We start from the raw sequence: 23,138 nt of genomic DNA, 5'->3' as shown, positions 1-23,138 counted from the left end.
CGACGACTTCTTTGCTCGAAAAACGACCGGTAGCAGTCAGGCCACGGGACCCCTGGGAGAAAGGCATGCTCGCAGCCCGAATAACGCTAGCTTCGGCCACCTTGCTATCCGTCGTAGCTAGCACTCATTATGGTTTACGCCCTCGCGACCCATGCCAGAGAAGCGACGGAGTTCTCCATGGAGGTCTCAGACTTCGTGGGACTAAACGCCACAAGACTTGGCGTTGGCGACCCGGTTCCCCCCTCATTCACTCTCAAGGTGCGCGTCGAGAACCGCGGTGTCTTGCAACCGTGGTGCTGCAATGGCAGTGAGGTGGTAGTCTCCTACTCGGGTGTTGTCCTCGCGTGGGGCCACGTGCCACGCTTCTGCGTGCAGAGGAGGGCGCCGGCGGAGTTTAGAGTGCTGTCATGGGGGATGGAGATTGGCTTGTCAGAGGATTTGCGCCGACATCTTGCTTCGGATTTCCACATGGGCACAGCTCTATCTCGCCAAGTGGCCATGAAACTATAGGAAGAGGAGTCCAGACAATTCAGCACGGGAACCTTGCTCTCTTTGGATCTATCTCGCCAAGTGGCCACAACTCTTGTAATCCATTATTTGAACTGACATCTTCATCATCAAAATCAGCTTCAAGCTCCATTGAGGAAATCACTTTTGGTGACATTAAGGTAACAAAATGCGGCGAGTTTCTGATCCAAATAACCACGTAGAAAACCATATGGACTGCGCCGAATGTGCAGGCTGCAGCCCTAGGAACAGTGAACACTACTCCATTTGTGAAGTTTCTGAATCCGACGCGCTATGCAGCTACTCCTATTTCTCTAGCTACGTACCGAACATGTTGTTTCTTTACTTTCACCTTAAGGCTTCCCTTTTTTTCTCGTAGTTTGGCAGAGTACAATTTATTGTTGTCAGAAGACCGTTATTTTTTCTGGATGGGGAGCTCTGTGGCCTTGAAGTTTCGAGCTTAAGAGCTCACAACTTCGATTGTATTTCAGATGCTAAAATATGTGCTCCTTAGAATGGAATGATGAAGCTGAGCTATGCATGTGGTTTTATCTTACATAAGAGATCAGTTCACCTGTCAGGACTGTATTTACAAGGATTAAAGTTGTGGCAACTTAAACCACTAGGCCAACCAGGACAAGAATATTAGCATGCCATGAACCAAATTATCTCAAGACCATTTCAACAAGGCAATATTGAATTGAGGAACTTGCATGGCTTCCTGAACCAGAGAGGCTGAGGATATCATAATCTAAGACAACCTCAAACGCTGTGTACAGGAGCTTTCTTCTGAAAATTTTCAAACGGATGATCATGATCCTGATAGTGAGTAATTTGAGTAGTTCATTTCGAGAATTCTTTGCGGAGCTCAGTCAAAAAGTTTTATATAAATCAATTAACACACCAAGCCCTTAGTGCAGTATACTGTAAAAACAAACCATCCAATCAGAAGAGCAGAGAATGCTGCCATCCCTACTAGGAAAGACCAGCCAGCCATTAAAATACCGATGCATGTCACAGTTAAGAAAGGTAAGAATGACCGAACAACAGACATTTTGTCCACCCATTGGCCATGAAACCAAACAAGGGTCGCCACATTCAAAACATTCCACTCCACAGAGCCATTGTAGGCAAGATGGTTCAGGCAGTTTGCCACGAATGAATGGCAATTGCAGGTGAACAGATTGTAATACTTGTGTTGAAAGCGCCTCATGCCCGATTGCAGAGCATCATCCCATGATATCGCAGCTCCAACTTCTGAGTGATTGTATGAACGCTCACATACATGAGCCGCAAGATTAGCAGGAAAGCAGCACTGGCCATGAACGAAACAATAAGTTTGTCATGAAGCATTCACAAACTTAAACATTTCAAATGAAAATATATGTAATGTGACAACATAAGTAGGTTTTGGAAAAAAAAAAACTTAAAACCAAACAAGATTATGAAACAATTTATGAAACTTCAGCATTAGAGTTTTAAAAGTGTCTTCCCTTATAAAATAGGAAATCTAAATGTTCCCAAGAAGAATTATCTATCAAATACAGTATGACTTTATTACAGAAACAGTTACTAAAGAAAACAGTAGCTGAAATTGATCAGGACTTCCCAAACCACTCAGCTTTGGCTGTCCTAGTCCTCTACACGTGACGTGCTCTGTCTGTGATAGCTAGCTACTGCCTAGAGTAATCACAGGCCCAGTTTCCAGATCATATATTTGATTTAAATGTTCTTTTTTTAACAGGATTCTACTTCTGTTTTTTATAAATAAATATTATTATTAAATGAAATATTAAATAAATATTATTATTAAATGAAATATTCATTTGTGGACTCAACTTCACAAGTACCATTTATAAAATACTCTATTGTCTAAAAGATTAGGAATCATATTGGAAAATATTAGTTGTTTACATACCATGCATTCAAAATTAAATAAGAAAAGGAAACATGTGTTGATTCCATGCAGTCCAAAAATACATTTGCGAATCACTAACATTTGAACTACCTGACAAAATAAAATACTATAATTGTGGTATATTGACAAGCGAGCATGCTACTCAGAAGTCGGGATGATAGGACTAATAGGCTTTCTTCACTTGGAAAGTAAATCAGGATTTGTATTAGTTCCTTGGATCCTAAACCGAATTGCATAGTACAAAAAAATGAAAAAATTTGGAATGATCCAAACCTTCTTTCTGTCAAGCTGGAGGTATCTGGCAACTGAACCATAAGCAAAATTATCCATGCTCACCAAATTTGAACCGGCAAAATCCAATACAGCCCCATCCTCCTGACAGATTCCAACATGCCCTATGTAAGGAGCAAGCCATGAAACTACAGGAAGAGGAGTCCAGACAATGCAGCATGGGAACCTTGCTCTCTTTGGATCTATCTCGCCAAGTGGCCACAACTCTTGTAATCCATTATTTGAACAGACACCTTCATCATCAAAATCAGCTTCAAGCTCCATTGAGGAAAGTACTTTTGGTGACATTAACGTTCCTTGTACTTAAAGATAACAAAATGTGACTAGCTTCAATCCCACAGTATATCAACCTTCACTCAAAAGAAAGGAGCAAGTTATACTCTCATACTTCACGATGAAAAAGATTGGTGGGGAATTAAATGTGCACCTAGTTTAGTCACTACCTTTACAATTTCATATGGCAATATCACAATGAAATATATGAATATGTTCATAGAGGCATGAGCAATGGATCCTCAACCAAATGAACTTCTTTATATCGACAACAAATTCTCCTAAAATCAAGTTGCTGCTGAATTTTCCTAGTACATCATCTTTTAACACACACCACTCCCACAGAAAAAAAAAATAGCATGTCCCCTTGACTACTTTGTGGTTTGTGCACAGTTGGACCAGGTTCTAATTTGCTATACCTGACAAAGTGAAGAGGATAGAAAAGCTATTATAACAGCCTGTATCGGTACCATATGGTTCAAAACTTATGCAGACGAAGGGCACTAGTTCGACATTGCCAAATGTGGCTTTAATGTTTTATTTATCTAACATATTAGGGGACATCACGAATCCAAATACATTGCAGACGATGGAATCAAATTGGTAAAGAATGGCTAGGGTTACATGTTTAAAATACAAGCACATTTGCACGTCCAGGAGCTCCTGCTGCTCTCCCCGATCCAAAACAAGAGTACACCATCGCGTCCTCTGCCAGTTCGATGAAATGCCGAAATGAAATGCAGGGCAGTACAAGAATTCGATTTCTATGTAATTGCGTGTCGCCGTGTCCTAATTGCTCAGTACTACTACAGCTAATTCAGTAGGTCCTACTCCATTTTCAGGCGTGTGACCGGAAGCTGTCTCCCACCGCTGTCTCGTCCCAGGCTCACTAATCGGATTTGGTAGGAAACCAAACAAACAGTAAACAGAAGTGAATCGCAAGACAGCCGATTGCGCATCGATAACCACTCTTAACGATCTCCCATCTCAGCGGACCCAAAAGCATAGAAGCTCCCAAACTCGACCCCGAATCCGTTCCAGGCACCCTGACATAAGACCACGCCGTAGGCACGCACGACCGAACCAACCGAAGCGCAAGCGGAGCAGAGGAAGGCAGGGAACTCACCGGAGAAGCTGGATCGGTGCCCTCCGCGATCCGGCAGGCGGAGAGCGGAGGGGGCGTCGAGTCGATCGGCTCGCCGTACGGGGAGAAGACGACGACTCGAGGGCGTGCTCTGTTTGTGCCGCTGCCTTCCCTGCGGGGAGTGGCCGAGTGGGGGAGGCGCGGTTATAGAGGATGGAGACAGGGGGGAGGAGGGAAAGGTGCATGCACCTGCACTGCACCGGATGGGCAGCACCCGCAAATTGTAGCCGCAAACGCAGGTGGCCGGCGCTTGCTTCGCCGGCCGGCTTCCGTGGACGGTTGCGTACTCCGTACTTGCCACATTTGCTTTTTCAAAAAAAAAACTTTCAAAGAAATTCACTTTTTAAAATAAATAAAACCGCGTTTGCTTCTCCCGGAAGCCGGGGCGAAGTCGGGCCACTGACAGGCCTGTCCGGGGTGTCAGAGGCAACCGCGGCCGGTGCCCTACGGCCCTTGCCATTTGCCGTGGGGTTGAGCCGAAGAGGAGCATCTGCCGCTCTATGCGTTCTCGAGGCCGTGGAACAGTGGAGACGGACGGAAACTGAACGCAAATGGCAAAAGAAGATGTCGATGTGGATGGTTCAGGCAGAATGAGATGGAAAACGCAAATGGCATCCTCTAAAAAAACGCAAATGGCAAGAGATGATGACAAATGCTTAAACGATTCTCTCTCGGTTGTTGGAGCATCAAAGCTTTCAGCCCATCGTATGAATAAGATGGTCCTGAAGATCATATTGGAACATTCTAGAAACAATAAATTGAAGATACCATATTGGAACTACTACTACTACTACTTGCCTTAATAAAATACACTGCAACAGTTGAACAAGGGGCTGCCGAGTTGATTGAGATAAAGGAATAACCTTATGTACCCTAATGTAATAAAATGGAATGCCTCAAGAAAGCAGTCGCTGTCAGATTTTTCACAAATCACAACAGTGCCGAATGCCGATAGCGATAGAATGAAATTGGTGCTTTGGATAGTCCCCGTCACGTCGAATATTTGGATACTAATTAGGAGTATTAAATCTAGACTAATTATAAAATTAATTACACAACCTCTAGACTAAATCGCGAGATGAATCTATTAAGCCTAATTAGTTCATGATTTGACAATGTGGTGCTACAGTAACCATTCGCTAATGATGGATTAATTAGGCTCAATAGATTCGTCTCGTGATTTAACCTATGGGTTCTGCTATTAGTTTTGTAATTAGCTCATATTTAGTCCTCCTAATTAGCATCTAAATATCCGATGTGACAGGGCTAAAGTTTAGCTCCCATCTCCCAGACACTTACGCATGCCCCTAAATCAAACCGCAAACACAGAGGTTGACTCTTCCAGCAGCAGCTTGCTTGCGCATCATCCACTCGACTGGGAGACGGGGGCCAGGTCAGCAGGAGCAGCAGGTTCCGGTGCTATCTAATATCCACCAATTTTTTCAGAGCTCCCATTTCTTTCTTCGTCGACTGTCCATCTCCGTCTTTTGCTCTGAATTTAGCAGCCATAATAATAATACTGTACAACCAACTGTGTATCACCCTAGTCTTCAACTTGCGTATTGAAAACGAAGCTGGGGAATGCCGCTGTGGTGTCCCTGGGAAGGAAAAGGAGGATGAATCAGCAAGTTTGTCATTTACCATTGCGGCGTATTGCTAGCAGACATTCAGAAGCAGATAGCAATTAGCCAGTATGCAGCTCTAGTGAGAAACATATATTTCCTAGCACCATCACTTGTTTTTGACAAAATAGAACAAATCATGAACTAGCAGCTCCTGGCCAGGAAGGAAAGAAAACAAGTTGATGAAATGCATAAGCACAAGTAGCATCCATACTTCAGGTGCGGCAGTGTCATCTTCTTATAACAGAAGGGTGCCGCACCACAAAAGCTTTCCACTCTTCTCTGCTAATCCTGCCGTCCTTATCAGTATCAGCATCCTTGAATGTCTGCAGACGGACAAAGCAGGCATAAATCATCAAAAATTCCTGCTACTTAGTGCAGAAACAGGAGAGGGCTTGAGGGGGAGAGACAGTTACAATGATACCTTGTCTATTATCCCTTCTACAAGATCATCAGACAGCTCCACCTCTGACTCCATCAAAGTAGCAATGACCATCTGTTTCACCTGCGGAAAATAACATATGCATGGGCTTTGGACTTCAGAATAGGGTCATGTCATACAGCATTGATTTCTCCTGACAAGCTCCATTACCAAAAATAAGAACAAGGCAATAAGTTTAACATCATTTCAATGTTGTCCGTACTGTTTCTACTCAAAGACTGATTGTAATCCATTGTATGTCAAGAGCATGCCTAGATTGCTCCTCAAATAAGTAATCCCAAGCCTACTTACTTTGTCGGTACGTATGAAGTACACGAGTTGCCACTTACCAATCTGATATTCTGAGTGCTGGAAAGATTAAACAGAATTATGTGGTCGTTAATGAAAAGGACAACGAAGTAGGAAATTCATGGTTAGGCTAGATCTGACACTATGAGGGTTTCAACAAAATAAACATTTTCTGATGAGGTGTCTACTGAAATCTAGATCATATTGATCCAAAGCCCAGTAAATAACCGATATTCATATACAAAGCTCTCCAAACACGTAAGTGCTGGGACAGCGAGACTGACAGTGGCAATGCAGAAGTCCCAAGCAGTAGAATATCAAATATTCAAATGTTGACAAAGTAATACAAATCGCTGATGAAATTCTATGCTTAGATAAATTTGTTTAGAACTTGTGCACTAGCAAACGCATACATACCTCTTCACACTCAATGAAACCAGTTTGCCTCAAGTCATACAATCTGAATGAAACTGAAGTGCAAAACAGATTTTAGTGGCAGTCTGGAAGACAAAACTTCACATGTCAAGAAGAGCGGATCAAGATCGCCATACTTACAATCAATTTTATCTTCAATAGGAGCATATGGATGAAACACACTAATTGCATGGATAAACTCTTCGAATTCAATAACAGAATTTTTCTTTTCATCAAAAATATCAAAAACCTACAGGGACAACAGAAAGAAAAACTCAATTGTGGATCTCTAAAAAAATTAAAAAACTCAAATTAGTGGAGCTACATGGAAAGCAAGAAAATTTCAGAAATAAAAGTAAGGTTGCTTTAACATGTTATGAAATATATCAGTTATTAAATCATACAGTATTTTTTCTATTTTGCCTTGGGGCTTTGCATTGCCGCACAGCATTGTAACCAAAAAAGGCATCAACCATGATAAGTTTGAATGTGATAGCTCAAAAAACAGCAGTAACTTCACAACTATGCAATGTGCATTCACCCACACAATGCATGAAGCTTAGTTTTTATTTTTTTAAAAAAAGATATAGAACTTGGAAAGCAATTCAAATATGATATCTTGTCAAGTAACAGAACCCCTGTTCCCTAAGAAAATTCATTAATGTAGTATTTTAGAAAGATACAGAAAAAGAACAAGCCATGTGATATTTCAGCAGCCAAAAAGATAAAAAAAACATTTCAATCGAGAGGAGTGGGTGCATAAGTTTTCATCTTGATCATTTTCCTTTTCTTTCTTCCTTTCTCTTTATGTCCGAGAATGGGTAGAGCAAGCTTTGGCACTTACTCTATCTAGGTAAAGATTTTTCCCAGATGGCGTCTTGAACAATGCCAACTGCAGCTACTCGTACAAAAGAAGTAGAATCTTTCACAAATTTATGGCCAACAAACAAACAATACTATGGATTGGTACATTATCCACTATAAAATCTTCACCTGGCAGAGACTATCCTGCTTTTAGCATACCATCACTGAAAGTATTGTAGAGTGGATAAATAAAAGACTTTGCCAGTCAAGGCATCTTTAACTAATGTTCAACTACTTTCAATGCCCAACCCCATTTTAGTGCATGATACCTTTTGTCAAGGATTGATAACTTACCCTTGTTCAACTTTCTTCTCTTAAAAGATGTTAGGGTCAATTACTCAATTTACCTTTCTGCTCTCCGTAAAGTAACTAAAAGTATCTTCCAAAATGTTTAATGGCACCAAAAGTACCATCCAGGAAAGTGTGAGAACACCACTGGACACTGGAGTGCAAACTGAGGAAACTAGTCCTAATTGACTCAGGGAGCTTCTTGCATGGTAAAAAGCATTGGAAACACATATTTTGCCAACTTCAAGATTTGCTACTGCCCAGCAAAGTTCTAGAGTTGCCATCGATTAGAATCTGGGAGGCGCCGGCACAACTAATACTAAAAGGAATAATCTAACATCAAATTGAGGGTCCCATTTTCCACGTTATGGATTCGTTAAACTGGATCAATACTTTTTGGAGGGCACAAATTTCACTGGAATATGCAGAAATTTCACAGCAGACAGTTCAATTGTGGATTGTCAGTCTGTCACTGGAATCATAAAAAAGCCTCACCGCACAAACGGGGTCCAAAAGTTAAACAAAAAGCGCACATATGGCAAACCGTGCCATAAAAGAAAGGAAAGGATAAACATTTGCAAAAAAAGAACCTTATGGATCAGGCCGTCGTCGATGATGGAGCAGCTGATCTTCTTGTACAGCTCGTACAGCGCCTCCACCTCGTTCACCTAGACTCCCAGCAAACACACCCAGAAAAACATCTCAGGTCACGACAGCAGGCGGAAGAGAACACAGAAACCGGACAGGCAGCCGTATACTTACAGCAGTGGGACTCGTCGGCGAGCTCGGCGAGCTCACGGAAGGTGAGGCGTCTGCCGGCACGGATCCTCCCCGCGCGCGCGTCGACCGCGGACAGCAGCCTGGGTGGGCTCTTCTGGAAGCATCTCGATGCCCCGAGCAGGACCGCGTCCACCACGGCGAGCACGGGGAGCAGCACCACGCACGCGAGCTCCCCCAGCGTCAGAGAGCTCTTCGACGCCTGCAAAGCAAACAACCGGATCAGACCGAAGTGAGAAATGGCCAGACCGGATCGGAGTTGGCGGAGTAGAGCGTACGAGATCGTTGGAGGAGCGGAAGGAGTCCATGTGCCCCGGAGCCAGCGGCGAACCATCGACCGGTGGGGGGGCACCTCGGCGTCCTCCTCGGCTCGTCACCGTTTTGCGGTGCGGGGGGAGTGGGGTGGGGCCGGGGGTGGCCGGACGGGATCGTCACGTCACTCTACGGCGGCGGCCGCCGCGGCGGAGCGCGGTGGGAATTGGCGGCTGGCGGAATTGGCAGACCAGCTGTTCTGGCTCAGATTCTGCCACCTCGGTCGGTCACATTTCCTCTGATCCAATCATTCACCGGTCCGCCGGTGCACGGCGGCCTCGGGCTCGGTGAGCAATGATTAGGAATAGTTTAGGGGATACCATCCACTAAACTTTAGCAGGACATATCCGATGTGGGATGCTAATTAAAAGAATTAAACGTGAGCTAATTACAAAACTAATTATATAAATAGAGTCTATCGCGAGACGAATCTATTAAGGCTAATTAATCCATCATTAGCAAATGGTTACTGTAGCACCATATTGTAAAATCATGGACTAATTAGGTTTAATAGATTCGTCTCGCGAATTAAACTCCATATGTGCAATTAGTTTTGTACTTAGACTATGTTTAATACTCCTAATTAGTATCCAAACATCCCATGTGACAGGTGCTAAAGTTTAGCGGGGTGTATCCAAACACCCCCTTAATATCATTAGCGCTGGCGTGCATTCAAGTTTGTCTTTAGGGCAGTTCCAATAGAGTATTTATGGTGATTTCTATGTCTATTAATTACCTTGACAGCTCAGCTTTTTGCTTATGTGGCAAAATAATTAATGATGAGTGAGAGCACAAAACAGAGAAATGATTTCCTCCTCACGGAACCGAGTCGACGCAAGGACCGAGACACCACGAAACCACCCAAACCCCGTTGAGGAGACTCGAGTAGTTTCGAGCGGCATCCATCTAGATCCAGTGCGCCGCTGCCACCACGCAGATGGCGGGAGCGAGCAAGGCCACAATTCCTCTCCCGCACGTCGCCCTCTCCTGCGCTCGCTCACTAGAATCAATAGAGGTGCGCCCCTAATTCCAAGACCTAGCCTCCTCTGCCCCCAATCCATCCCAAATATCTGAGAAAAATGAATCACCGGGCGACAAATTTTAGGAGAGGCACTAGTGCTCCCTTCGCCCTTGCTGTTGGATCCAATTCAGTTGCTGGTGCTCCTGCCGCCCTTGCTGCTGGATCTTCGTCGGTCGCTATTGCTCACGCCACCCTGGCTGCAGCATCATCTCCACCACCTGCAAGTGTTCAACTCGCCGGTTATCCTGCGTGGTGGACAAGCTCATCTCCTATGACCTCTCCCACTGAAGGGTATGTTTATTTCACTCCTACACAAGTCCTTCAGGCAGTGCATCTAGTATGGTTTAGCAAAGAGTTGTTAATTTTATTCTAGTAATTTTCTGAAAATTACTGATATTATTTGCACTAGTATGTCTTTTTCTGATAAATAATCAGTATGGTTTAGCAAAGAGCTGTCATATTTTTTTTAATACTTCCACACGGTTGTAGCACATTAGTTCCACTGAACATATCTCTTTTCTTTTTTCAGAATTTACCCACCAGGTGGGTTTACCAATATGCAGTTAGATCAATCTCCTAACCATCTCAGTGAAAATTTCCATTTTGTTGGAACTAAAAAAGAAAAAGTGCAACTTCTCCAATTGCTCCAAGTTCTGAACAAACCCCGACAGGTAGAAGCAATGCAAAAAATAAAGAAACAATCGATGTTGATGCAGATACTAATGAAAACCCCCAAGATCCTAGGACCGACAAGCAATTGAACTAGACGACAGATGAAGACATTAGATTGGTAAGCCACCTTTCTTACTTTGTAAACTTTGAGCCTAGAGTATATGAAAAATTATGTTTGGTTGTAAACTTTGAGATGTTATTTTTTTAAATGTAGGCCATTGCTTGGTTGCATAACTCAAAGGACCCGGTTGATGGAACTGACAGAAAGGCAGATCAATATTGGGCGGATCTTACTAAAGAGTACAACCACACCACAAAGAGTTGCCGCAAGAGAAATCGGAACCAGATGAAAATCCGTTGGGATCGTGTTAAGAAACCAGTGAGTGAGTATCATGGTTGCTGGATACAAACCAATAGAGTGTATAGAAGTGGGTTTAGTGATGACCAATTGACAGATCTTGCAGATAAGATGTATGCCTCTACACATAATGATAAATATTTCATGCTGAAGCATATATGGAAGGTTGTTCGAGATGAAAGGAAGTGGTATGCATATGTTAAAAAAATGGAAAAGGAAAAGGAGAAGGGTGCAACTACTAAGCCAGCTGAAGTGGTGAATTTGGATGATAATCCTAATATTCGTCCTATGGGTCATAAGAAGGTAAGGATGAGCGCTATGGGAAAAAGAAGGCATCTGATGCTTATTCAGCTATTACTGAGAAGCTAGACAAGTTTATTGAAGTAAGCACAATGGCTAGAAAGAACCGTGAGAAGGTGTCAGAGGTGCAACAAAATTTGGCAAATAGCAAGCTTGAAGCGACCAAACTTGCACATAAGGAGCACAAGAACAAGTGAAGTGTAAAATGCTAGACAGTTATAAAGAGCTACTGTTAGCACCCACAAGCAATTTGAGTGCACATGCTTTGGCTGAGAGGGAGAAAGCAATGGAGAGCATGAGGATGGTCTTATTTGCTACAAATAATTAAGGTATTTGCTAAACTGCATGCTGTTTTTTTGTAGAGTTATGACTTTTATTTGTTGTCAGTATTTATTTTCTATGAAAATGAAAACTGCATGTGAACATTGCAACTTTATTTGCTTGGAAAATAGTCAAACTTCTTTATTTGCTTGGAAAATAGTCAAACTTGTGTGAACACCGCCTGCTGGTGTGAACTGATTTTTGGTGTGAACACTGCATCTCTGCTGTGCTCATGGGGGGCTGCCTATTTGTTTCCTGTGCGACTATAGTATTTAATTGTTGTACACACATATATATGCACCAGCAGTCTGCCCTCTGTGTGCATATGTAGTTCTCCTCTCTATCTACCCATAATGTCTCACTAGCCACCGCATGATGCTGATCCTAATGATGAGGATGGCAGCATAGACCTAGAAGATTTGTACACAGTCGATGCTTTTTGTAGCCGAGCAAGATTTATTAGAAGACCTACAAGATCAAGTGGTTGCAAAATTGAGGGATAAAATTGAAGTGCTAGAAGAAGGGAGGAGACGTAACAGTGGTCCAAGGAGATATTTGGCAAGGTCTCGTGAAGAAGCCAATCAGCGGCTTATGGATGCCTATTTCACGTAGAATTATGTCTACAATTCTACAACCTTTCGTAGAAGGTTTAGGATGAGGAGACCTCTGTTTCTGCGCATTGTCGATGCCCTCGGTGAGTGGTCTCCATTTTTTACCTTAAGATTCGATGCTGTTAATCGCTCTAAGCTACCCCTAATCCAAAAGTGCACTGCTGCTATAAGGCAGTTAGCAAATGGGAGCCCTGCAGACCAGCTTGATGAGTATATTAAGATTGGTGGAAGTATTGCAATTGAGTGTTTGAAGTTATTTGTGAAGGGAGTGATTGACAAATTTGGAGCGGAGTATTTGAGGCGACCAATAGTACAAGATGTTGAACGCTAAATGAAGATCGGTGAGCATCGTGGGTTCCCTGGTATGCTAGGGAGTATTGATTGTATGCATTGGTATTGGAAAAAATACCCTTATGCATGGAAGGGCATGTATACCCGCGGTGATCATGGTGTACCTACGATCATTCTAGAGGCAGTTGCTTCACACGATCATTGGATATGGCATGCTTTTTTTGGTGTTGCTGGATCTAATAATGATATCAACGTGCTTAACAAATCACATTTGATTTTCGACCAGCTGAGAGGAGAAGCTCCTAAGGTGCAGTACTCTATCAATGGAAGACAATATGATATCGGCTATTACCTAGCTAATCGCATATATCCAGAATGGCCTGTTTTCCTGAAGTCTATACGTGAACCACAATCAGACAAACATAAACTTTTTGCACAACAGCAAGAAGGAGCAAGGAAGGATGTTGAATGCGCTTTTGGTATTTTGCAATCTCGCTTTTGTGTTTTGCATCGACCACGTCTCTACGAGCAAGGGGATCTTGAGAATATCATGCTTGCTTGTATAATCCTCCACAACATGGTAATTGAAGATGAGAAGGATATAGAGCAGGTTCCACTTGATTTGAATGAGGAAGCCAACACATATATTGTTCAAGAAGCTACAATCTCTCATGGAAAAAACTCAAAGATGGAAGACGTGCTTAACAGAAATATCGCCTTACATGATTGCGAAGCGTACAAACAACTTCAACCTGATTTGATTGATCATATTTGGCAAAAGTTTAAGAATTCAAATAGGCAAAATAATTAGGTACATATCTTTGTGTGCAAATATTGCTAAGTCATCCTGGTAGCTCATGCTAGTTCATCTTTGTGTGCAAATATTACTAAATAATGATTTTTTAAAATTCATCTGTTTACTGTTTTGCCCTTGCAGATGATGATTTCTGGAATGCTGTGTGACCTGATGGCTACTGGAGTTCGTGTGCATCCTACCTGACATCAACTACATGCATGAGAGATGATGGATGATGCCACCTTATTATTTTACTATGCATATCATGGACTTTAGTTCTTTTATTATCAACTATATGTGCTACCTATTAGTATCAGTTCTTTTGTTATCAACTATATGTGCTACCTTATTATCTTTTTTCCTGGATTTCTATTATTAATATATGATTCTGGAAACATGTTTACTGCTGGGCGTTACAAAGTTTGCTGGACTGCAAAAATATTATCTTTGTTTGCTAGCATCATGCGTAGGTCACACGAAGTCAGGCTACATGGGTGATAGCCGCAGTAGATCTACTCTCTCTTTGTGTTGCATTTAATTTATTCTTTGTATGGACACTGCTGTAGAAACCATAAGTTGGAAGAAATAATTTTTATTGGATATTAATTATTCTCTTTCTCTCTTGAAAACTGCCTCTAGAAACCATCCATCGGGACCGCCCTTAGGGGGTGTTTGGATACGAGGTACTAAACTTTAGGAGGGTCACATCGGATGTTCGAACACTAATTAGGAGGATTAAACATGAGCTAATTATAAAACTAACTGCAGAACCCCTGTACTAATCCGCGAGACGAATCTATTAAGGCTAATTAATCCATCATTAGCAACTGGTTACTGTAGCACCACATTGTCAAATCATGGACTAATTAGACTTAATAGATTCGTCTCGCAAATTAGACTCCATCTGTATAATTAGTTTTATAATTAGACTATATTTAATACTTCTAATTAGTATCAAACATCCGATGTGACAGGTACTAAAGTTTAGGAGGTGTTACCCAAACACCCCCTTAATTACCCATCCATCTCACCGGAAGGAGGACTTTTCGTCGAGGAGGTTGCCTTGCCCTTGAGTTAGGGGGTGTTTGGATCTTTAGTCGGGACTAAAATTTATGTCACATCGGATATTCGGATGCTAATTAGGAGGATTGAACATGAGCTAATTATAAAACTAATTACACGGATGGAGGCTAATTCACGAGATGAATCTATTAAACCTAATTAATCCATCATTAGCACATATTTACTGTAGCATCACATTATCAAATCATGGAGTAATTAGACTTAATAGATTCGTCTCGCAAATTAGCCTCCACCTGTACAATTAGTTTTGCAATTAGTCTATGTTTAATACTCCTAATTAGTATCTAAACATTCGATGTGACAGAAATTTTAGGAGCTCCTAAAGAAACAAACACCCCCTTAGTAGTTCAGTTAAGGAATGTTAAATTGGTCAATGAATTTTTAACCTAACCCAGGATTAAGTTAACGCACAAGAACGGTAAAAATGAGTTAACCTACTGTAGCGAGGGGTGACGGTGTTCCGTCAATGTGCTGTCGGCCTAGCTATCGTCCATTCTTTCCTTTTTATCGTCCTTTTCGTTTCTTTGTTTCAGGGGTAGGTCGCTGCTCTCAGCTTGCAAAAAAAGCTGACGTGTCATCGGTACTACCACCAGTTTACGTGGTGTCGTGTCGGTCTCACTTTTTTTTCTCTTAAAAGAAAAACGTGCGGGGCATGTTCTAAAAAAAATAAATCAAACCTCTTGCGTTGGTATCAAGCTAAAACATCTGATTTATTTAGCCAGACAACATTCGAGAATATCTAGATTAGTTTATGAGCGTCAGGTCAGCTAGCTTAATGATCTTAACGCAGAACCAAACAGTGTAGAAGGAAGCGGTTAGATAGTTCAGATTATATATGTTGCAAAATTGCCCAAAAGCGATTCAGAAGCCCATGTCCAGGACATACTCGAGGACCACCATTTGCTTGAGTATTGCTTCCAACGGTCGCGGTGGTGCCTCATTGGCACAAGATAGAAGCACCAACACAGCAATAATTGAAAATCCTGGCCCCTGATTTCCTATTATTGTTGCTGGTTTGAGTAAGGCAGGCACCAGGCATCAACAAACAGAGCTGGAGCCTGGAGGGGAGATAAGCTGACGACAAAGATAAATCGACATTAAATTTGGTTTGGCCGCTTGGTGCCATTATTGGTTCAGTGGAGCGCGAAAACTGTAGAAAGACATGTTCAAATATCGCCACAACTCCATGGAAGTCCTCTATTTTTGGTCGCCAAAACAACGTCTTTATTGTTACGGATGATTAGAGAACAGCATATTCCTTCCCCACTGTTTTGATACGGATCGGACATGTATCAATCAGATATTCTTTGGTGTTGACTCCAGAGAAAAGAGCAGCGATTCTAGTCGAGAAAAACTAATTTGTTTCTAAAAAGGGAATGGAGGAGCAATGAAGTACAGAATTACAAGATAGCAGCTGTGCGCTTCAAAAAAAAAAAAGATGGCAGCTGTGGGTAGGAGGGGATCAGGAGCTGCCATGAGCTAGTATATACATCGCAGAAAGGACAAAGAGGAGAGGGGATGCTTCCCTCCTATAGGAAGCATTACAAGCTGTTGGGCCAGTCTCGGTGGGGGCGTTTCATGATAGAACGCTACATCAGCAAAATTGCTGACTTAGCAAGGTAATTAATAGAGGGAGTTTCATCAGATGAGAAGTGAGTTTTATCCCCATGACACTTATCTGGCACAGTTATCTAGTTCTCAGTCTAGGTAACTGTGCAATGAAACTATGCACTGAGACTAACCTAACACGCTTCGGTTGTGATTCGGACAAGATTACGCAGTGGCCGCTGCTGCTTCCTCCGCCACCTGCCCCGCCTGCTGCAGCGTGCAGATGAGGTTGCGGTCCCCGTACACGTTGTCCACACGACCTGAGCATAGCAACGATTAGCTTTCTCTTACAGTAATGATGAAGCCAAGAAGAAAAGGCTTGGAGACGGTGGATTTGCTCATACCGGTTGTTGGCCAGAACTTGGCACCCCGGAGCCATGCCGCAGGGAACGCGGCGTACTCCCTGGAGTACGGCTTAGTCCATGAGTCACTCATCAGGAGTTGGGGTGGGTGAGGAGCGCCCTGCACGAACAAAGCAAATGCACTCGTGAACCTCTGTAAGTATGAAGAGGTGTGATGTGTGAAAAAACCATCTATGTGTGGACGTCTTAGCATATGCTAAAAGGCAGATATTCTTTACAGTTATAGCTTTTTTTTCCTTTTAAAGTTATTCACACCCAATAGGCGAGGAATAGGATTCAAACGGACCTAGCAACTACTTACTATGTGGACAAAGATATTGCTTGATATGGTGAATAACTGCTACCTAAGAGATACCATCTGACACTAATGATATTTACCTTCAGGACATTGTTGAGCGCATCTGCTTTGCCATTTTCTATCTCTGCAATCTCTTCTCTGATGGAGATAAGAGCATCACAGAACCTGTCTAGCTCGGCCTGCAGCCAAGACAAAAAGGATGTGACATTAAGCTAATGTGAAATCAACTAGATGATATAACGGGAAGCAAGAGATTACAAGCAATATGTGCTGACCTTGCTCTCACTTTCAGTGGGTTCAATCATAAGTGTGCCAGGAACAGGCCATGACATGGTTGGTGCATGAAATCCATAGTCCATCAAGCGCTTTGCCACGTCCTCTGGCTCTATACCAGCAGTCGTCTGACAAAGTTCCGGGAGCCAATTAGAGATTGAATGCATCAACACAAGTTTCAATTTGCTAATAAGATTCGGATAAGTACCTTAAACCCTCTTAAATCGATGATGAATTCATGGGCAACAGTTCCATTGACTCCACGGAACAGAACTGGGTAGTGCTTCTGCACACAAATTATTGCAAAGTAGATTTTAGAAAACTAATTTTTAACAAATATAACAAATGTAACTAAGGTATGATGTCATGAATAAAAAAGTACCTCTAGACGTTTTGCCATGTAGTTTGCATTCAAGATCGCAATCTTTGAAGCATCAGTGAGTCCCTGTGAGCCCATCATGGCTATGTATGTGTAGGAAATTGGGAGAATCAAAGCAGATCCCCATGGAGCAGCAGAAATGGTACCAAGAGGGTCCGTTTTCTCCGGGAGGGGAAAGCCACCAGTGGGAATCTAATAATAACCAGATTAATCAGATGATGTTGTTGTATTTGCTTTTGAATGAAATGATGGAAGCATACAAAAATTATGAAAGATTTTTCTGGTTTTAGTGCTCTGCATTTGTAGAACAGTTTGGGTAGTTAAGACATCATTACTAAATACTACAGTAGCATCACTCACGGTACTTTCAACATGAAACAAAATGCTGCCAACACTTTCTTGCTTCACTAGTTTAGGACAAAACATGAAAATAAGGTGTCGATTATAAGACCCATGAGCCAATGTGGCAAACACAATTGGACAGAGAACAAATACGTCAGCAGGAGAGCAAAATATTTCTTAGGTTGCAGAACAACGATAGGATAACAAGGATTCTAGTTTTCAAAGAACAATGTAGGATTAGACGTAACATAGAGAAATACATATGGAAATCTCTCTTAACCTTCCGTCTGAAACATACTAGGAAGCTACTATTGAAAGTTAAACATGATTATAAATAACATATTTTTTGTTGTATGAACATAAAATGGAACTTTTCAAGCTCATAAAATGATAGAATGCCAGGTGGTGATGCACTGACACAGTCAACAATGTTACAGTTTTCTAGCACTCAAGTTAAGTGTTGAACATTGGGCAGTACTAACTAGGGGCATTTGTGTTCTTACGTCTTACCCTTACTTTGATGTGGAATTGTGATTTTGCCCTTATTTTCTCAACTTTGTGATTTTGCCCTCAACTATTCACAAGTCAATGCAATTTTGCCCCTAGTCAACGATCAAAACAGGGGTAAATACGCAAAAATCAAGGGTAAAATTGCATTAACTTGTGAATCATTGAGGGCAAAATCACAAAGTTTAAAAAACGAGGGTAAAACACAATTGCACTTCAAAGTAGGGGCAAGATCACCAAAAGTCCTACTAAATATATGCCTCAGATTCGAATATCAATTATCATAGACTGACAAATGACAGGATAAAGAATTCAGGGCACCTACCACCGGGTGAGATGGTAGAAATGGTGCTAAGTGCTCCTTAACACCAATAGGACCCATGCCAGGACCACCTCCACCATGTGGGATGCAGAATGTCTTGTGAAGGTTAAGATGGCAAACATCAGCTCCAATAAAACCAGGGCTTGTTAACCCAACCTGTAAAAAATACAACTTCCGTAAGCTCAAGGGAATTTCCAGTGAACTGATCATTTTGGCTCTGGCCATCCAATAAGAGGGGGCATTTAAGTTCTGAACTAGGTTCAGGTGAACCTGGAGAAAATAGTATAATCCAAAATTTGATCCCAAATATTACCAACAGAACCACAGAATTACCACTTAATGAGAAATTAACAGGCGAAACGTGATTGCTGTCTTACTAAGTACTGAACTCAGATGATTTGTCTCATAAGTTCACTACTATTTTATTTTTTTCAAAAAACAAAGAAGAATGAAATTTGTCGACATGCTGGAAGGCCATCTACAGACTCTGGGTACAAATATAAATATGTCCCATATTCATTTTAGAATAATAAACTCTTGAAAGGAGTGCTTGCATGATGAACAAAGTACAGAATATGGCATAACAATCTGCAAAAAAAATAATAATAACCTGAGCATTCATGTTAGCTCCGTCCATGTAGACCTGCCCACCATTATCATGAATGATCCTGCATATCTCATCAATGCCTTCTTCATAGACTCCGTGAGTTGAAGGGTAGGTAACCTGAAAAATAAGTTAATAATGTAACACTCTGTTATTCTCGGCATACAGCAAAAGGATTTCAAAAGGTTTCTTTTGAAAACAATCAGCTTCATCCTAACTGAAGTTTAACATTTCCATGGTTTCATAGTATTCACTCCAATCCGTCACTCGTTTATATATCAATATAAACAAAGTGCACGTCACCTCTTTCTATTCCTCCTATTGCATATGTATGTATGACTAGTACCATAAGAGGGAAGTATGATGAAGCAGATGCGATTGCCATGGTCATCTAATTTGCATCATAATACAAACGAAGCAAGAAGGCTACACAGTGATAAACCTTCAGTATAGCATCAGAACAACATAAAAGGTCAGCTTAGCAGAGCTGAAAGAGTAAATGTCCGATGTGGTGGCATTATTATTTAAATTTTCAAGATAATACAAATCCTCATAGGGCATAGCAAGAGTACCATCAGAGCAGCCAAGTTGTCCTTGTTTGCTTCTGCAGCTTTCCTCAATTCCTCGATGTTTATGTTTCCTTTGGAATCAGTTCCAACAGCAACAATCTTCATTCCAACCATAGCAGCACTTGCAGGATTTGTGCCGTGTGCGGAAACAGGAATGATGCAGACATCGCGGTGGTGGTCTCCTCTTGACTGCATTTTTTCAGCATAGTTTGTAAACAAAGATTACTGGAAAAGCAATACCAAAAAGCTAGGACAGATATATCATGACTTACGTTGTGGTAAGCACGGATAACCATCAATCCAGCATACTCTCCTGAAGCACCAGCATTTGGTTGCAAAGAGAAAGAATCAAATCCTGTGATCTTGCATAACAGATCCCCCAAGTCGTCAAACATTTCCTAGGACACAAAAGGTATGTCAGATGTTTAGAGGATCATGATGCAAATAGTCTGCCATTAGAAATTACAAAAACTGAATCATGGTCCTTACATGATAGCCTGCAGCCTGATCAGTAGGGGCAAATGGGTGCAGGTTCGCAAAGTTGGGATATGTAACAGGCATCATCTCAACAGTAGCATTTAGTTTCATCGTGCAAGAACCGAGAGGGATCATACTGTGGCACAGTGAGAGATCCTTGGATTGCAACTTATGCAGGTAGCGGAGAAGCTCGTGCTCTGTGTGGTACCTGCAAGCCCACAGCATGACAAATTAGAAACGTTCTGATAAATTAGTGGAGCAAACGTGAAAGCATTTACAGCCGCGTACGTGTTGAAGATGGGGTGCGTTAGGTAGGGGCTCTCGCGAGCAAGGCTGCTAGGAATTGAGCTTGAGACCTCTGGTGCGAGGGATTCAGCTGTAAAGCTCACCTGAAAGTGTTTGCAATGGCACATCGTTTAATATTTGGATCTAATTTCACATCAGGCACACGCATTTTGCAATAATTGAATGGCTACTTACTGATTTGCCATTGTTGAAAACCTTGAACAGCTTGTCAACATCCTCCAAGGTGGTGGTCTCATCAAATGCTACAGTTATCTATAACATCACAAATAGAAATTAATGCTTAACTCTCTAAATCATCGCACAGTAAGTTGCAATTCAATAGTGACATCATGATAAAGCGCACCGTGTTCGCATCGACAACCCGAAGGTTCATCTCGTTTTTGACAGCCTCCTTGGCAATTGCACGTGCATTAGGACACGTGACCTTGACCGTATCGAAGAACGGCAGATCCTGCACCGTCACTGTCTCAAGCTTCTTCAGTCCATGGGCGAAGGTACCAGCCAGGCCATGAACCCTGTCAGCGATTGCTTTCAGCCCAGCAGGACCATGGTAGACTGCGTACATGGCAGCCATGTTGGCGAGCAAGGCCTGTGAACCACAAGTGTCCTTGTCACTACTTATCTATCACAAACACTACTCGGTCACTATTTCAAGGTGGCACCCAATCTGTCAACATAAAAAAAATCAAGGTCTACAGCGACGCATCTCGTACCATCCTATCAGGCAATTTGGTGAACGGGTGGATGGAGTGCGTGAGTACCTGGGCAGTGCAGATGTTGCTGGTGGCCTTGTCCCGGCGGATGTGCTGCTCCCGGGTCTGCATCGCCATGCGGAGAGCGGGCTTCCCGGTGGAATCGACGCTAACCCCGATGATACGGCCGGGCATCAGGCGCTTGTACTCCTGTGACGTGGCGAGGAACGCGGCGTGCGGGCCTCCGTAACCCATGGGCACGCCGAACCGTTGCGCAGAGCCGACGGCGATGTCGGCACCAATCTCGCCGGGCGGGCGCAGCGTGGTGAGCGCGAGCAGGTCGGTGGCCATGACCACCTTGACGCCGTGGGCGTGCGCGTCCTTGACGAACTCGGCGTAGTCGAGCACCTCACCCTCCGTGCCGGGGTACTGCACGAGCACGCCGCACACGTCGCCGCTGCTGTAGTCGAAGTCCTTGGCGTCCGCGACGATGACTTTGATGTCGAACCCGGCGGCGCGCGTCTCGCAGACGTCGATGGTCTGCGGGTGGCAGTTGGAGGCGATGAGGAATGTCTTCTTCTTGCCCTCAGGATGCCGTTGCACATGGCCATGGCCTCGGCCGCGGCGGTGGCCTCGTCGAGCAGGGAGGCGTTGGACATGGGCAGGCCGGTGAGGTCCGCGATCATGGTCTGGTAGTTGAGCAGCGACTCGAGGCGGCCCTGCGCGATCTCGGCCTGGTACGGCGTGTACTGCGTGTACCAGGCGGGGTTCTCCATGAGGTTGCGCAGTATCACCGCCGGGACGTGGGTGTTGTAGTAGCCCATCCCGATGAATGACTTGTAGGCCTTGTTCATGGACGCGAGGCGCTGCATGTGGTCGATCATCTGGGACTCGGTGAACCCCTCGTCGAACTTGCCGGCGAAGTGCATCGTCGGCGCGCGGATGGCGGCCGGGACGGTGGCGTCGATGAGCGCGTCGACGGTGTCGAAGCCGCAGGTGGAGGCCATGGCGGCCTGCTCGGCGGGCGTGGCGGAGTTGTGCCTCCGCGGGAAGGTATCGCTCGGCTGCAGCGCGGACACCGACACGGGCCGGCCCTGCGCGTACTGGTGCGCGCCCCGCGCCCGCGGGCGCCGCTTCCCCGCCGCCGCCGGCGCGGGCGCTAGGGTGGAGATGCCGCGGGACGGGGCCGGGGACGTGGTGGACCCTGCCGCCGCCAGCAGGCGGCGCAGCAGCGCGCGGTTGGCGAGGCGGCGCGCGCGCTCCATCTTGTTGGGTGTTGGGTGTGGGTGTGGGTGTGGTGGGGACGCGCGCCGAGAGGGAGGCGGGCGCGGAGGAATGGAAATGGCGAGTCCCCGGGGTGGGTGGGAGGCCTCGGCTCCCGCTCCTGCCGAGAAGAGCGGCTGTGCTGCTGGGTTCGCGAGTGATGTGGTTGTCCGGTAATATGTATCGGCGCATCCGGGAAAAGAAACGTAAGGCGATTTTCCCCTCCCCTCCGGTGGCGATGAGCTTTGCCTGCGCAACGTTGTTGTGGAGTGAGTTGGAGAGCACGCACGCCCACGGGGACCGGCGGTGACGTAGGCGCTGACACTGTGATCGGCAACGGGAGGCGGGTGGCGCCGCAGATGGCGTTTGGATGGACGAGGAGCCCGAGCGGGGAGGCCCAGCCAAAGAAATCGGCGAGCAGGGGCAGCACGGCGGAGTGGGAACGGGCATGGGGGAGGTATCACGGGGGTTGGGGATGGCGATGGGGCGCGCGAGCCGAGCGAGAGGGAGCGCTGCGGGCACGACGCCGGCGTGTGAGGATCG

General features: G+C 44.1%; 2 protein-coding genes and 1 pseudogene across 2 annotated transcripts; all 3 read right to left on the bottom strand.

The window, feature by feature from the left end:
• Positions 1-1,327: 1,327 nt before the first annotated feature.
• On the bottom strand, positions 1,328-4,299 carry LOC101785669 (protein REVERSION-TO-ETHYLENE SENSITIVITY1). The gene is made up of 3 exons (XM_004969670.4): positions 4,116-4,299; positions 2,699-3,066; positions 1,328-1,822 (listed from the first exon to the last, which is right to left on the bottom strand). Exons 2-3 carry the CDS (start codon positions 3,002-3,004, stop codon positions 1,403-1,405), a joined length of 726 nt encoding a protein of 241 aa, XP_004969727.1. The 5' UTR covers positions 3,005-3,066; positions 4,116-4,299; the 3' UTR covers positions 1,328-1,402.
• Positions 4,300-4,786: 487 nt separating this feature from the next.
• Positions 4,787-9,494, bottom strand: LOC101785267 (annotated as a pseudogene).
• A 6,437-nt stretch (positions 9,495-15,931) lies between these two features.
• On the bottom strand, positions 15,932-22,972 carry LOC101783792 (glycine dehydrogenase (decarboxylating), mitochondrial-like). The gene is given in 16 exon segments (XM_004969665.4): positions 15,932-16,461; positions 16,546-16,663; positions 16,942-17,040; positions 17,137-17,262; positions 17,343-17,420; positions 17,517-17,705; positions 18,688-18,840; positions 19,295-19,408; positions 19,861-20,046; positions 20,130-20,255; positions 20,347-20,542; positions 20,623-20,723; positions 20,815-20,892; positions 20,984-21,229; positions 21,402-21,916; positions 21,919-22,972. Coding segments are annotated over 16 exon segments (3,099 nt in total). The 5' UTR covers positions 22,598-22,972; the 3' UTR covers positions 15,932-16,366.
• Positions 22,973-23,138: the final 166 nt, after the last annotated feature.

The sequence above is a fragment of the Setaria italica genome, chromosome V (genome assembly GCF_000263155.2).
Source record: "Setaria italica strain Yugu1 chromosome V, Setaria_italica_v2.0, whole genome shotgun sequence".
NCBI lineage: Eukaryota > Viridiplantae > Streptophyta > Magnoliopsida > Poales > Poaceae > Setaria > Setaria italica.
Note: the sequence above shows the minus strand (reverse complement) of the source record. Positions and strands in the feature narration are given on the sequence as shown.

Bases quoted from the DNA above. Each gene is read 5' to 3' on its own strand.
- LOC101785669 (XM_004969670.4), bottom strand. From the start codon at position 3,004: ATGTCACCAAAAGTACTTTCCTCAATGGAGCTTGAAGCTGATTTTGAT. The intron at 1,823-2,698 runs GTTTGGATCATT...GTTCATGGCCAG, and splicing joins TCCAGCTTGACAGAAAGAAG to TGCTGCTTTCCTGCTAATCT.